This window comes from Oreochromis aureus, linkage group 20 (assembly GCF_013358895.1).
Source record: "Oreochromis aureus strain Israel breed Guangdong linkage group 20, ZZ_aureus, whole genome shotgun sequence".
Classification (NCBI taxonomy): Eukaryota; Metazoa; Chordata; class Actinopteri; order Cichliformes; family Cichlidae; genus Oreochromis; species Oreochromis aureus.
This window is the reverse complement of record NC_052961.1, coordinates 18865404-18881736: the sequence shown is the minus strand read 5'-3', so window position 1 is coordinate 18881736 and position 16333 is coordinate 18865404. Positions and strand designations below refer to the sequence as shown.

At 41.3% G+C, this 16333-nt stretch overlaps 1 protein-coding gene and 1 non-coding gene across 4 annotated transcripts; one reads left to right on the top strand and one right to left on the bottom strand.

Moving 5' to 3' along the window:
- The first annotated feature begins 10985 nt into the window (after positions 1–10985).
- fkbpl (FKBP prolyl isomerase like) lies at positions 10986–14081 on the top strand. Of its 3 annotated transcripts, none has more exons than XM_031753244.2 (4): positions 10986–11141; positions 11994–12158; positions 12247–12545; positions 13312–14081. In XM_031753244.2, exons 2-4 carry the CDS (start codon positions 11996–11998, stop codon positions 13972–13974), a joined length of 1125 nt encoding a protein of 374 aa, XP_031609104.1. In that variant the 5' UTR covers positions 10986–11141; positions 11994–11995; the 3' UTR covers positions 13975–14081. The 3 variants fall into 3 exon arrangements, with proteins under 3 accessions (XP_031609104.1, XP_039460922.1, XP_031609102.1); XM_039604988.1 differs by having other exon boundaries at positions 11012–11047; XM_031753242.2 differs by lacking the exon at positions 10986–11141 and adding an exon at positions 11163–11908.
- A 637-nt stretch (positions 14082–14718) lies between these two features.
- On the bottom strand, positions 14719–14791 carry trnaf-gaa. Its single transcript has one exon. It is a non-coding gene; the product is annotated as a tRNA-Phe (tRNA).
- Positions 14792–16333: the final 1542 nt, after the last annotated feature.

The window sequence follows — 16333 nt, the reverse complement described above, 5'->3', positions numbered from 1 at the left end:
GTGTGCACATCTTTGGGTCTTGACACTCCTGCTGCTGGTGGCATTATCTAAAGACTTTGTAACTCACACTGCCCTGCAAGGAGTAGCGACAACAGTGTACTAGCCTCATAAATTAGCCTTCGTGCATGCCAAGCTGATGTAAACGAACTGCAAGAGACCACCAGCATCAAAATCAAAACTTTTTTTTCTTGGTAAAGAACACCGGCCTTCACGCCATATTTTAACAATAGATGTGTTGTGGCTACCTGAAGCAGTCCAGTAAAAGCTGGCATTTGTCCTGGACTGTCAGAGTGAATTGTTGCCCTTATGTCAGCTCTCAGTAAACTCTCTGACTGTGATGGACGGGCCCTCTCATGGTCTCCTGAGATCTAACACACTGTAAGATACACTGAGGCTTAGATCAGCCTCTGGAGTGCTTTAAAATCCTGGAAGCATCTCCTGGCTTCTTGTTGCCAGGTTTCAGTAAATGGTGAAGTTCAGAGAGTTTGACGCCTGGTTGAAAAGTACTTTAGGCAGAAGTGGAAGAAATACTCATATCTTTACATGAGAAAACGTAGCCATTTGGTGTACTACTTAAGCAAGGGTACTGATTAAGAAGAGGAATGTGACAGTTTTAGGTTAGCATTAACACAAGGCTTTTTTATGCCTCTGAGTGGTAGAGATGGAGCTATTGTTTACTGTATTATCAGAAATTCCCAATCTAAAGTTTTATTGTTTACTTTACATTTCTAAAAGTGTGAATGATGTAATGCAGTACTAACAATTTTTATCCCTGATGCATGTCATGGGCCCTGATTTTTTTATTTCTTGAAATGGCCACAAAGCCAAAACTCAAACTGAGAAACAAATTGAATGAAAGTACAAATAGCAGTGCTTACGTAAATAAACTTTCAACTTTCTTTTGGTTCTTGGCTTACTTAAATTTTGGAATTAGACTGAATTCGGACTGGCTTGTGTCCTGCACTGTTGCTCCTTTGAATCCTGTCAGTTTGTCCATCCAGCGGGTGGGTCAGTTCAGAAAGTTCCAACCAAAAAACAAAGGTCATCTGGCAAAATAAGTGGAACCCAACTCAACTTTTGTTTCAACGAACCTAGACTGATGCTGGCCAATCACATGCAGATAATTGCTAGTAGATTGTTCTATAACGTCATTAGACTGCTACAATGTGAACATTCCAACATTAACCTCATGATTACCACAGAGAAAGAAACAAAGAAAGTTGCTAGTGTAACAACCATTATTCAATTCAATTCAATTTTATTTAAATAGTGCCAAATCACAACAACAGGTGCTTTCTATTGTAAGGTGTGGTGGGGCGTGGTCTGCGGTGCCGTGCAGGGAGGGCGGACGCACCTGCACGGCATTCTTAATCACGCCCGCCGAGTTAAAAACTCGGGGACTCAGGGGTTGTTGTTGTGGTGTGATGTGCGGCTGGCAGCTTGGGAGCTGCAGCCAGTGTAAATAAATGGCTCAAAACTATGATCCTTGGACCTGTTGTGCCTTAATTCCACCACATAAGGTAAAGACGAAACAATATACAGAGAAAACACCAACATTCAAATGACCACCTATGGGCAAGCACTTGGTGACAGTGGGAAGGAAAAACTCAGTTTTAGCAGGAAGAAAGCTCAGGAAGTAAATTATGCAGTGAGTTTACTGGGATTTTTTATTCTTTCCTTGTAGCAGCATACTGCTACAAGTGCAGCCTTGTGTGTCGTTTTAGTGCGGGCCTTTAGCCTTGCATGAACTGCTGTCTCTGCAAACACTGAAGCCCACGATCCACTGGGATTCTTCCAGTTCACATCTGAACTCCACTACCAACCCTGGTCATCATTCATCGATGTTTCTGTGCATGACTGTGTAACCCTGTGCTTCTAAGCCAACTCTCTTGTCCTCTTTGTTGGTCATCTGTCACTCTGTTTCATCAGTGAGCTCTCTCAATGAGTTTCCTTCACTGTAACATTTTTGTTTTTCCACCCGAAGTCCTTTACTTGACAATGAAACTTGTGCCTGACACAAATTCATCTTTCTGAAAAAAAAAAGGTAATCCGGAAAGTGTCCAAATAGGTCACAAGATGCCCAGACCTGTCTCCTGCCAGCGACCTCTTCCAGTTCTTCTGGGCAGAGAGTGAGGTGTTACCAAGCCAGCTGAGATACATGATCTCTCCTGTGTGTCCCAGTTCTTTCCCAGGGTTTCCACTTAGTTGGATATGCCCACAACACCTCACAGAGTCTACCTGATCAGATGCCTGAACCACCTCAACTGGGTCTTTTCAATATGAGCCCTCTGAGCCCCTCCAAAGTCCATCTCACTGTAGTGGAGAACCCAAAAACAATTTGGAGGATGCTTGTTTCCACAACTTGTATCCAACATCTCATTCTTTAAGTCACTATCAAGAGCTCGTGGCCATACGTGAGGGTAGTCTTCCAACAGAAGACTATAGTAAATCAACAGCTTTGCTTTCAGGTTCAGGTCTCTCTTAATCATGTCAGACTGCTACAATATCTGAATAATATCTGACAACAGTATCTGCCAATCTTCTGCCCCCTTCTTCCCTCACTTGTGATATACATGAATTACTCAAAACTCTGCTCTTTTCCAATTGTGAACCATGAGCTCAGACTTGGAAGTGCAAAATGTGCCTCCAGCTGCTTTGCATTTGGCTACACATTGCCCTAGTACAAGCTGAAAGTCATTGTTCAGTGAAGAACCACATCGTCAGAAGAACCACATCACTCCAAAATTCAAAGACTCAGGTTACCAAAACCAGTACCCTACTATATAATCAGTACATTAGCCTATGCAGAACAAAAGCCCTGGTGAAGTAACTTACTGCCCAATAAATTATAATCCCAAAACACCCCCTACAAGTCCAAGAAAGACATGTAGACGGTTATGTAAACACCCATGCACCCTCAAATATCCTCAAGAGAGGTCCGGTGTTCCATGACCAAGAAGGAAACCACACTGTTCGTCCAAAATCTGAGGTTCATCTCAAAGATGGACTCTTCTCTCCAGTAGTCTGCACTTCCCAAGGAAGCTGAGTATGGTATCCCTAAATTTGAAATACACCTCCAAAAGCCACTTTATGGATAGGGGGACACCCACCCCAGTTTGAAGGGCACAGTCCGCCACATCCATGCAGTGTTGCAGATGCATGTCAACCCAAGAACATCTAAAACTCCAGACTCTGCCTCCTCTCCAGAGGGTGCTGGGGCTGAGGGTTGTTTTTCTATAGACTTCTATACAACTAGAAGGCATTTTAGAACCAGAAGAATTGCATTCATCTTTAATACTGTCTATGGTGGTGGACTGTTATCTGTTTTTTGCCTCAGATCTTTTGCTGAGGCACCGACTGCACCTAAACCAAAACGTTCTATGTCGTTACAGTGAGGCTGACATGGACATCTTATTTTATGTGCTATATGTGAGAATGGACAACTTTGATCAATGTCCATTCTGATTCACCCCAGTATTTACAGGAGTTCATCTGTAAAACCACTTTTGCAAATCACAAGCACAGGTGTTTCTTGGAATATCAGTTCTGAAACTACCAGATAACTTCTTAAAGGGCGCATTGCTTCATCTACTAAGATTGAGCATCAAGATAGTTTTTTGCAGGCTGATAGAGATAGACTGCAACAGAATTTGCATGACGTAGCATGAACATTAAATTAAAAGTCTTTTAAATCAAACAGACTGCCTTATCAGTCTGCTCTGCATGGGATTTAAAACAGACGCTGTAGCAGAGAGAAACACATGTCCACGTTAAGCAGTTTCACTGATCAAGCTGATATGAGCTATGAGAACCGAGCTGAAACTTATCCCCTCCTAGAGCTGCTGCTGCAACCTGTCAGGAACTATACTTACTCAGTCTGTTCATGTTGTCATTAAAACTATCAATTTATGGTGCTGCTTTCATGAAGAAGGTAACTAGCAATGATCAGACAACATTTAATTTGTTGGGATGTGGATGTTTTGGAAACAGATGATATTCATTTTTTTGCATTTCTTTGGTTTTGCGATCTGTGTTGGGACCATCTCTGCTATGAGAAGAATGAACAAGAAAGAAATGGAAGGCAAAGAGCAGAGGAGTGACTGATTGCAGGGCACACAACCAAATGGGAACCAGAGACTGTGAGTTGTCAGCGCTGCTACAGATTTATACTTTACCTGCTACCCTGGGATCTGCCACACATACACCTGGTCAGAACAGAACAAAAGAGGGGGGAGAGAGATGTGAAAAAGTATGTGCACCAAGTCATAGGTCAAACGGTGTGATAGGATTAGTAATAGATGCCTACAAAGATGAGTAAGAGATGGAGAACCCGGAGAATGGGAGGGCTGGCTCTGAGGCAAAAACAGCAACTTCAGCTGGGTCTTATTTAGATCAGCCTTTTGTACTCTGGAGCCCTGTGCGCCCGCCTGTGCATCTGCCCTCCGCATGTTGGACAGCACTGGGTGGGCTACCCTGTTTTGCCTTTTCTGCCCTCTGCTCACACTGCCCTATTTCTTTCTCCAGAATGTAAGAGCTGAAATAGTCTTTTCAAGGAGGGTATTTTTTTTTTCTGATTTAAAAATGACTTAAATCAGTTAATGATGACTTCCTATTGAATTTGATTCTGAAATTAAAACAGATAGTGAAATAAAGTTATAATAATGCACAATATGGGACAAAGATATGAGAAGCACCCTATTCAATTAGTTAGAGTTATAGACTCTGAAGGCTGATCCTGAACATCAGGAAGGCAAAAGTTATCCAGCATCTGCAATAAGCTCATTTCCCCTTTCATTTTTAAAGTTTCTTCACAGCTTAAATTAAAGAAATACTGAGTCATTGAGGGAAAACTCACAAAAAAGTGTTTAAGAGGCAAAATATTAACCAAACTGGGCATTCTCAAAGCAACACTTTCCGTTTGCTGAACAGGGCAAATATTTGGATTTCCAACCTACACTAGATACATCAGAGCTCTTGAGTACCACACAAACATGCAAACATACTCAACTACTTAGTGTTGGATTGGATCTCTAGAAAGCCTTTACTGTCATTGTACTCTGCAAAATACAACAAATTTAGGAGTGCAACTCCCAAATGGTGCATTAAAGCACCAGCAACTGTGAAACACTACACAATAACTTTCCAAGTCTAGTCAACACACGCACTCAAACACAACATATTCTGCTGATATTCTGCTGGGCGCATCACACCCCTCTGGTTTGAAGACTTAAAGCTCTGGTCTTATTAATGTGGTCTGGCTCGCCACAGGGAGCTTGTGGACAGCAGTATATGAAACCACTGAGTGTAACTGACAGACACAGATGACAGAACATGCCCAGTCTACAAGTTAACAGACCACAGAGCTCCTAACTGTTACTTTGACTCAAGTCTGGTCTGAATTAGATCCTCTCATCCCTTCTGCAGACCGCATACCCTGATTTAACCCCAACACCTGGATAAACCACAACTGGTCATTTCTGAATCCCAGAATTGGTGCCTTTTTATTGGCTTGTTGGTCAGCTGGTCTCTGCTCTTTATCTCGTCTATGCTCTCTTATATTCATCACTGAGTTAAGTTACTTTTTTAAGGAGGAGATGCAAATGGGCTTATCCCACCTGTACAGAGTTAACTCTTGGGGGGCCTGCAGACAAGACTTTTCCTGAACACATCTGCAAAATCTTTATGGATACGTCAAATAAATTTTTAACATTCAGCCCACTCAAAGACTGCTAAATGGTTGCTTATATTAATTGTGACCAAAGTTTCTAACAAAGTGACGTATAGTAGAAAGTTTAGTAGTAGAAAGGTTTTATGCCACTTGGAGTGGATATCACTAGGTCATCTAAGATGCACAGCTTTGACTATGAGCTAACAGCTACCACACCCATCTGGTGTTTAAACCTTCTGTTTGTGAAGGGCAGCCAATTAGAAGAAGGATGGCTTAAAGGGAGAGCTTTTTTCAAATTGTGGGTCGACTGAGGACCTGTACCAAGTCCCAGTTTAAGATAAATAGGGATTACTGTGAATTCTGAATCATTCAGAGCTGTTCTAATAGAGTCCGGGAATAAAAAAGAAAAAGAATGGTGCACCTTTTAAAGATCGACTGAGCTGACTACGTAATGTTTTATCTACAGGGAATGGTGGAAGTATCGTGCATAAAAGCTATGGAAAGACAAGAGCAGGTGGCAGGTGTATGTGTGTTTTTGTGTGTGGTCAGATCTTGGCAGTCAGTCGCTGGTGGTGGGCTATGAGGCTTAACTGGCTTTATCTTAGATGGTACTGAAAGGCCACACTGGCTGCCAGACGTTATGAAGGTATAACTGCTTGAAAAGAAGTATATCCAGATGTGTGCTGGTGTGCACGCTAATAGCCCTCAGTGACTCTCAGATTAGCGAACACACCACCCACACACACACACACACACACACACACACACACACACACACACACACGCAGCAAACAAACACATAAAAGTACTGTCAAAAGAATCTCCTCAGGCCCCCTCACAGGAAGGCCCCATTATAGTGTGTGCATTGATTAGAGAAAAAAAAAGTCTGCCCTGTGGCTTCCGATAGCCATCTCCTCCCCTCATTGGGTTTCTACTCAAGCTGCAAGCTGGGCAGCTCCAAGTCTATAACTGCGCCCCCCAGGGGGAAACACTATAATGGAGTTAAGGAACCTCTTAAAGCTCCAGATAAAGCAAATTTACCCATACTTAATGCCAGATTCCCCATGTTGCTCGTGGGCACATATATATTAGCACGCTGTGTTTTAAATGTGTTTAGTAACGGCGGCACAGTGGCACACTTTGTGTGCTTGTGTGTCTCTGAGAGGAAGTAGATTTATTCATTTCGCTTGGTAGAAAAAATGGACAAGTAGAGGGATTTATGTGCATTCAAACAACAGAGTGTAAGAGTCTCTCATAAAACATTAAGGTGTAACTCAGCTGGTCTTAGAGGAACACAAATCTGAAAATTCAAGCCCTTTTTTATATACAGACTAATCTTGCAATAAGTAACAGGGGAGGTGATCGGGTGGTATCAGTCAGTTGCTAAAAGAACTTCTCATCCTGAAGACATTGTGGGCAGAAAAAATGTGTTGAATCATTATTAGCATTTCCTCTATGTCCACAAAACCTGCCATAAACCATTCACTTCCTGATGGCAGTTTGTGCCAGTGTCAGAATTATTAATGTTGGTAATAAGTAGTATAGGTAACATTTTCAGAGGAGCCTGACTTTAATGAGCAGCCTCACTTGCATCTGCCACACAAGCAATACAATGTCTTACATGGGAATTCGACTGAAAGCCTGTCTTTTCCCTTGCAGTTGAAGCAATCTCATCATGACATTATAATGTAGATAGATGGCTCTGTCCTGGCAGACTATGCTCCATAACTGCTAATGGAAGAGAAAAGCAATATTTTACTTCTTGTGCAATTCTGCTGGCAGTCGGTCTGAATTACAAGGCTGTGGACCAAGACCGCCTTTGCTTTGTATTGATCTGTCTGAAAGCAGCACATCTAAGACAGTGAGAGAAACAGCATCTCAAATATGCATCATGTTAGTGGTAAAACAATGTCTTTCACCCTTTCACCAGCTCTCTTGGACCTATAACTTCAGTGGCTCTAATCAGCCATAGGATCAGCCCTGATCTCCACTTGACCTGGAAACCTTAATAAATCGCACTCTTTTGATTGACACCACATTTGTACACTATACTCTTTTCCCAGTGGCCCAATAAGTTTGTGGCTTATCGTTTTTTTGGACCTATCATTTTTATACACAGTCACAATGCGGAGGAGTCATGAGATTTCCTTTAGTATAGCTAGACTTTCCCATGCGTGGACAAGCATGGGAACCACTTAGTATAAAGTTCTGTCTTCACACTGAGCTAACATTTTAAAATCTGATCCTATTGTCAATGTTTCTCAATAGGAACAACAAACAGGCCAGAGGGAGCAAAACTAGCTCCGGTTAAACACTCAGGGACGGCAGTGTGTGCAGCAGTCCCTCTCCCTGTGAGGGATAAACACTCTGTCGTGTGGCCCGATCTGTTTACGAGTTAGCCTCTGGCCGGCCAGGGTCGCGGAGGTTTTGTATGTGTGTGTGTGAGAGAGTGTTGGGGAATGTGTGATAGAGGGATTACAGGCGAGCTAGCCGTCGCTTTCATGAGGGAAAAAACAAACACAAGCAGAATGCTAGACCTGCTCAATGCATAGCGTTTATGGTTGGGAAATTAGGTTTTGGAGCTTGGCAGACTGATTCTCTCTCTCATCGATGCGCAGTGTTGATGAGTTATGTGGTAGGACTGAGCTTCAGTCTAGGATGACCAGACTGAACGAATAAAATGTGGGGCAAAAAGTAACCTGTGTGCATCACTGTGGGGGTTGTTGCTAATAATCAGAGGTTAACAAATAAGTTAACAAATAAACACACATACACAAACAACGCAGGTGTTCTCTTGTTCTCTGGAGACAATCCCAATGATTTGTAAAAGAAACAAAAAAAACTCTTAGATGATCACCTTCCACTGGCTTCACCAAGTTATAAGCAGTTTCACAGTCTATATCGTATCAGCGTGAATATCTATCCTCTGTTTCCTTTGTTCTGATTTTCTCTTTTATCTCTTCTTTCCTGGCAGATTTGTCTTTTTTTGTTCACCTGTCATATTCCACCTTTTCCCTGAATGACGCATGTTGAACCCCTCGGAGAGGCGAGCCGAAGTCATACCAGCCCTCCTGGCAGCGCTCAGCTCTGGCTCCTGATGTTGCAGCTGTTCCCTGGAACCCAACTCGAAGCCGGTTTTACCGCCCTTCAAGGGAACGTCGAGCGGCCTGGGATACATGCTTCTGAACTTACCCACAGGGATGTTTCACAAGAGGCCAGCTGGGAAGTCAGTGGGAGCCAATAGGAAGGTGAGGGGGGTTGAAGGAGAGGGTCAATAGCGGAATCCGAAGAGAGTTAAGAGAAAGAACTGGAATGGGTAACGGATGGAGAAAGATTAAAGAGGCTCTGCTTCTGGTTCTGGTTTGTGTGTGAGAAAACCAGAAAAGATGGCGCGTTAGATGACGCACTCTTGATTTTGTTGTCATAAATGTATAATGACAGCTTAATTTTTTTCAAGTTTTTAAGCCTTTTCATAAGCATGCAACAGTCAGCAAGACAACAGCTCACTTCCCGAATGCAACCAAAACTTTTCATATATATCTCCTCTCACTGGGGTGGGATGGTGGCAGGGTGTCACCTCTGAGCAAGAAGGTCCTGGGTTCAAATCCACTGGCACACTGGGGCCCTTCAGTGTGGACTTTACATGCTCGCCACCATGTAAGTGCCCCAACATGGGGAAGCTGGCATTAAGCGGTAAGTGTTTTTGCCACGTTTGCAAAAATAACATACTCTGCACACAGATGTGCACTACTTATTTAACCACAAGTCCTCATTAATGATGAGCCTTCCTCTCTTCACTGAGTGCTAGGAAAAAATCTTTTCGCCTGCCTAATCCATTAATCATAGTCCGGTTCAGACCTCCATGTGAAAATAAAAATGAATGTATAGATTAAAGACTCTATGCTGATGTGATATTAACAGCCACATTGTCCTTGACGTGCAGTGGTGCCCTGTGATCACTGAATCTGTTGTAGGCTAAAAGCTTGGACAGACCACGTAGCTGCGTGAAGAGTTTTGAAGTGAATTCAGCGAGGAAATAATTAAGAGTCTCCTGTTAGGATCACATGTTTGAGTCTTTGTTGAAATCTTTTATATGCTTTCACCATGACTTTTACCTCTACAATAAAAAAATGTATACCATAAGCACAATGAAATGGTCTAGCCTTTTGTATTCAGTGAAACAAAGTATTTTTTCCCTTTTCTCTCACACGATTTATGCACGATTTAAAAACATCACATTGCAACAAACTGAAACTGAAGTACATTCAGCTGGTGAATAAAGAGGGCACGGTTCTACAATGTGGTCCATACTGTACTGATCACAGCTGTGTTATATTGCTGGTGAGAGAGAGACCCCTACTGGAAAGTTATGTCTTTACAATTTTGAAATATTCTGAGTTGCTTTGGTGCAATTCTCAAATTCTGTACATCATAAATCTCATCCTACTGTTCTGACAATTGTGAAATATCAATGATGGGGAGGGGGGGGGTTAAAGAGAAAGCGACATCATTCCTTAATGATGTGACCTCATTGTTTTGTATTTCTGACTGATTAGTTAGTAGTATTAAAAATTCAAATGTTTTGGTCCTCCCAGTGACACCAGTGGTACTCTGTGTGTTAAATGTTTTGGTAGGGTTGAGAGTGAAAGACAATCAGGTGTAAATCATGAATATTTATAGAGTTTGAGCTTAACAGAGTATCTAGTGCTGAGAGTTTAGTCCATTACATTCAACAACAATGAAAGCCAGTGGGACAAGAAGATCAGTAACATCTAAAGTCGGCTATGATTTAGACAATGTAACTAAACATTTTGACCACCCTGGTTTACACAATGGCAAAGGAATGAGCTGTTCATTTACAACAAAGCAAAAAACAAACAAACAAAAAGAAATTTCTGAGATGTGAACTTCAGAAATGTGCCAGACATACAGTCCTGTGAAAAAAATCTATTTGCATATTTATATTTGCCAGAGTCATTTCCAATTATGATAACTCCATTCTGTAAATACTCCAGTTATCTTTGCTTAATGTTAAAATTTGCCTGATGATCTGAAGCATGTAATATTGACATTTTTTTATTACCTAATAAAGGAATAAAAAAGTATTTCATTTGAATCATTTGAAGTATATGAGCAGTAAATATATTTGTAGGTAACACATGATTGCTTGGGTTTTTGCCCACCTGCAATACCTTCGTAGCCCACGAGGGTGCGTAAAGGGGCCTACATTTTGGCTATCGCTGAAACATCCAACATAAATACACTTCAGTGCAGTAGGGGGCGGAACATAGCAGCTGCCTTCCATCCGCCACTACACTCAAAGAAGAAGAAGAAGAAGCCGCACTAACAGAAAGCGAAGAAGAAAGCGATCGTTGTAAGGTGTTTGTTTTTGTGTCATCACTGGTAATCTGTCAGCTTTATTTCTTTTAGATTAATGGAATAGCAGATACCAACTTTTATGCATTTATATAAGGTAAGTTGGACGTTTGTGAGCTATAGGCACTAATTGACTGTCGCTCGTATAATGTAGAATAGTTAAATTCAGGTCCTGTGGACTTGCACGATAGCTACCTGATGCTAGTTATCCTTCTAACGTTACTGGGGCGTGTTAATGCGCGTGCTAGCTAAAACAGTGCTATCTATTAGTAGTAGTATTGGTGACGCTTAGTTGAATATCCCTGACCTGTTGGTGATTGTTGTCAACAGTCAGCTTTGTAACATTGTAGTAATAATAGTATGGTTGCTTAAATCTAATGGACTTGCAGTGTGTTCTTAAAAAGAATCATCCGAAGGTTGTATCCAGCAAAGCCCTGACACAGGGCCTGAGAGAGGTACAGTAAGTGTCTACATCCATCTATAAAACATCGTGAAGGTTCCGTAATGATTTTGTGCGGCATTTGAGACAGATGTGTTGTGAGTTTTTCAATATTGAAGGAAATATCAATGCAAAAACGTACAGTCAGATTTTGATCCATCGTGCACTACCATTTTGAAAGCATCTGATTCACAACAGCTTCATTTTTTAGAATTGCAATGATCTCAAACACACTGCAACGGCAGTAAAAGCATACCTGGATAGAAAAACACACAAGTCATCTAAAAAGCAGCCAACATCCAGAGAAGAGCTTTAAATGTCCTATAAGAAACCTGGACAAATATCCCTGAAAACTACTTAAAGAAATGAGAACGCTTGGCTAAAAGACTTCGAGCTATGTTGAAGAATAAAGATGGTCAACGCAGGTGACTTTACAAAGCTGTTTATTGTCTTAAATGAATGTATGAACATAACATGTGGTAAACTTTTATTTCTTATTATTTTATCCAGTGATGGAGCCTGATTACACTCTAGAAACACTACATACTGAAAGTGATCATGATAGCGTTTACAACACCTCCTGGGTCTCTGTGTGTCCCCGAGGCCTCTGGAAGGTCCAGCGAAGGCGACTAAACAATGGGAGTCAGCAGACGGCTTCTGATTCAGATGTAACACGTATGATACTCTTCTAACATTTGTTTGTTGTTATAATGAATGAGTTTTCTTATACTCCAGCTAACAAATGTTTCTTTGTATCTTACAGCAATTTCATCAAGTAATTGTCCAAGGTTGGGTTCGCTGTGTAGAGTCCGAGTGCGTCTCAAAGCTAACAATGATGAAGCAGAGAATGTAGCATGTGAAAAAACAGGTGAGAAGCTACCAGCCCAGCCTGATCCGTTCACCGCTGAACTTACTGAATCTGGTGCCACACCCTTTGTGAGGTGTAAAGACTCTGTGCTGCAGGTCCCACTGGGTGACTGGACAACACTGAGGCTAGGGGATGGTCAATGTGATATCACAGAGGCGTGTTTGGAGGGAATGAGAGCTGGGGAGAAATGTGAGGTAAGATTTAACTGAGTATTGAACTCTTTGGTTCGATATTCTGTTTTTTGATGGATGAGGCAGAAAAAATAAATGTATAGATGGACACACGTGAACTTCAAGAAATAAGAAAAGCTTAAAGTGTATTTGGTGTCACAGAAACAGGAGTACTTGAAAACTTTCTTTACAGTTTGTATTCTGTACTATATGTATTCTGGGATATGTGTCTCCAAGTCCACTGTATCAAGTCTGGGATCAATCTATCTTAGCTTGCAGTAAATGATAACCAATCGGATGTCAGGGCCAGTTGACGAGCCACAGTGATGATTTAAATTATTTCTTGATTCCCTGCAGCAAAGGAGCCATGAAAAAATTAATTAAATAGAGAAAGAATTAAATATGTGTAAAATAAAATTAATTGATGTTTTAATAAATTGAAATTTAATTAATTATTTCAGCATTGATTAATTTGTGACACATTTGCCCACTTATTGATAGATGTATTTAATTTCTTTAATTTTGGCACTGCTTGACCTCCACAGTGTTTCTCAAATTGATCTATAATTTCTGACTGACCATCATTTGATAGCTCATCCTAAAACACACAATTTTCTCAACCTGTGTAAATACTGTTTTGTTTAAATGATCTTTCCCTTCATCTTTAATTCGTCTTGATGAAATCATGATGGCTAAATGACCGATGCTCTGTCGTGTTTATCCTTGGTTTTGTTTTTAACTGTCAACCGTGTAAAGATGAAAGGTCTTAACATTGTATTTTGCTACCCAGATACAACTTTCTCCTTTGGAAACTGGACCAGATGCTGCTGTTCCCCACCCCTCGGATGAAAGCCTTCCCTTTTTTGCCACAGTGGAATTGCAAGCTTTCACACCAGGCAAGGACTCCTGGGAGATGTCTCCTGGTGAAAAATGGGAATGGGTCAAGTCACACAAGGACACGGGCGGAGTGAGATTCAGGAGCGAGGATTTGTGGGGGGCCACGGACAGCTACAGCAAGGCCATGAAACTAGTCATCACTCTCTGTAATCACGTTAGAGATGTGGCGAAAAAGGGATGGGAGTATGAAGCTGAGGAGCAGAGAGAAGCAACTCTTGAAACACTTTATCCTTCAGCTGAAGAACTCAACAAAATGAAAGCTGACCTTCACTCAAACTTGTCCCTGTGCCAGCTAAAGCTGAACCAACCAGAGCGGGCTAAGGCCAATGCCGCTAAAGCCACTCAGCTGGAACCCGGCTGTGCCAAAGCCTGGTACCGGCTGGGGAAAGCATGCCAGATTGTGAATGAATTGGAAGAGGCCAAACAGGCATTTAGGAAACTGCTGGAGCTGCAGCCAGAAATGCCTGCTGCTCTGAAAGCGCTTAAAGATATTGCAAGTAGAGAGAAAGCGACAAATGCACAGCTGGGACTGAGACTAAGCAAAATGTTCAGCTAAAGATAAAATATCAGTAGAGAGAAATGTGTCTTCTCATGATTCCCCATTAAATGTAAGTGCATTAACAACCACTGCCTCGATCTAAAATAAAGCCACTGTGATGTAGATTCATGTTTCTCCTCCAACTCTGTTCTTCCTTTCTTGTGAGAGATGCACGAAGGTGGAAATCACATGTCAGAAGGTTTATTTGGAATTATAGTTGCAGGAGAAAGAGACAAATTACAGCATGACAACATTACTTTGTAGCCTATCTTTTATATTATGGTCTACATCAATTCCCTCATTTCCCCCTATTTTTTCTGCTTTAAAAATACATGGATAACAACAGTAATTATATTTTAGCATTATAAATATAATTTTGATAAAAATCCTTGTTCACACCAGTAGATTAACCACGCTAACATAAGAAATGATTTTGGTAGTTACCAGTGCTGTTGATTCGGGGCAGCTGTGGCATAAACCCTATACTGGGTGGTGGTCTATTTTTTTTTTTTTTTTTTTTGTAAGAGGAAAAACTTCCGTGTGAAGTTTGACCCTAAACAGCCTGTACACAGTTTGCAGCACATTTCAGGCTAATAGATTCACATTTAAGGTATTTTTACTGCTGTCAAATGTAAAATTAGGTCACATTTGACACAAACGGTGTGTGAAGGGTTAAGACAGTAAAACGTTCTTGTACGTTTTACTCCCCCGCCGGATGGAAAGCCGACACACCCAAACAGAGTGCACTGTGTTGCATCAAAATGCCGAAACCCGGGATCGAACCAGGGACCTTTAGATCTTCAGTCTAACGCTCTCCCAACTGAGCTATTTCGGCACATGATAATGAGCGGCTATCAGGGTCTACAAACTTGTAAATTGGCTACAAGGCAAAAAAAAAAGATGTTTTCATTTACGATATGTGATTACTTTGAGAAGAGCTTAGCCTGTCTTAACTCGTCGAGTTTAATACGTGACGTAATTTAGTCCCTCAGTTGTATGGTTCCGTTTCACCCACGTGAATATACTTAAACCTGCATTATGCGTTCTCGTTAAGTAAAACGTGGACTTACTTCAGCTTGGTTTCAATTATCTCCCGAGTTCAAGAGCGAATGCCTTTAAATAAGTAAATCGCTGCAGTCACATGTGAAGTCAGTTTTGCAACAAATGGTTCAAACATGCATAACCTAAGAGATTCACCCCCACAAAAATGTTTCAGCAGAAAAAATCACCAGCACTCTGTAAGCGTAATATTTTACAGTTAGTAACAAGAAATGACAGAAAACGTATCAATGAGCTAACGTGGACATTTACTCTACCCAGAAAAATCGTGCTGCTGCTACCCCCAAATGTTTATTATGAGCTGGAAATGGTGTAATCCACTAAAGTCTATAATGTTGGACACGTGGCAAAGAAATAATACAGTCAATTCCATGTGAAAAAATTATTAGAAATTTAAAGTTTTTGTCAAAATCTTCCTAAGTGATTTTTTAAGGACAACATTGTGTGGTGGGCCACTAGAGGGCTCCACTCACACCCAGTGTACAGAAAGTCTGTTGCTGTGTGTTGGAGCGAAAAGTAGTCAGTTCTGTTGTGATGAGGAAGAAAGCAGGAGTTAGAATCGAGAGCTCTCGTGTCGTCTGTGTTTACCTCCACAATATCATTTCTAAACATACTAATTGCATTAAGAAAGATAATTATTTCAGGAAAAAAAAATTACTGGGATCAACCTTTTTTCCCATCGAGCCATAGCACAAACCACTGCTGAGCAATGATATGCTTTAACTTTGTTAACGTCAAAGCTTGTAAAATCGAGTTAAAACTGAGGGTTATCTTCCAGTTTATATACGTTATAAAAGCTTAAGCAAGGTCTGAGCTGTCACTTGAGAAAGCATGAGTTTAAATTTGAGAAAAGCAATCGTTGACGCTTACAAAGCAGGAGATGTAAATATAAAGTGTTCACTGCGTTTCCAAGTGCTTGGGCAGCAGGTTGAGGGTCGCAGATGCCAGCAGACTAAATAAACTGATCCGCAAGGCCAGTAATGTTGTGTGGATGGAGCTGGACTCCCTTAGGGTGGTGTCTGAGAGATGGATGTTCTCCAAGATAAAGACAATGCTGGATACCTCCCATGCAGTCCATGACGTGCTGGCTAGTCACAGGAGCACGTTCAGTGAGAGACTGAGATTACCAAAAAGCACCACTGAACCACACAGGAAATCATTCCTGCCCGTGGCCATCTCCCTGTACAACTCCTCCATCTAATACACTGTAAACACTGCAATAGTTACACCCTTTTTGCACATGCTCTTTTCTACTCTGTAATATTCTTGTCAATATTCTTGATATTTATTTATAATCACCTTTGTTAATTCTTGATAT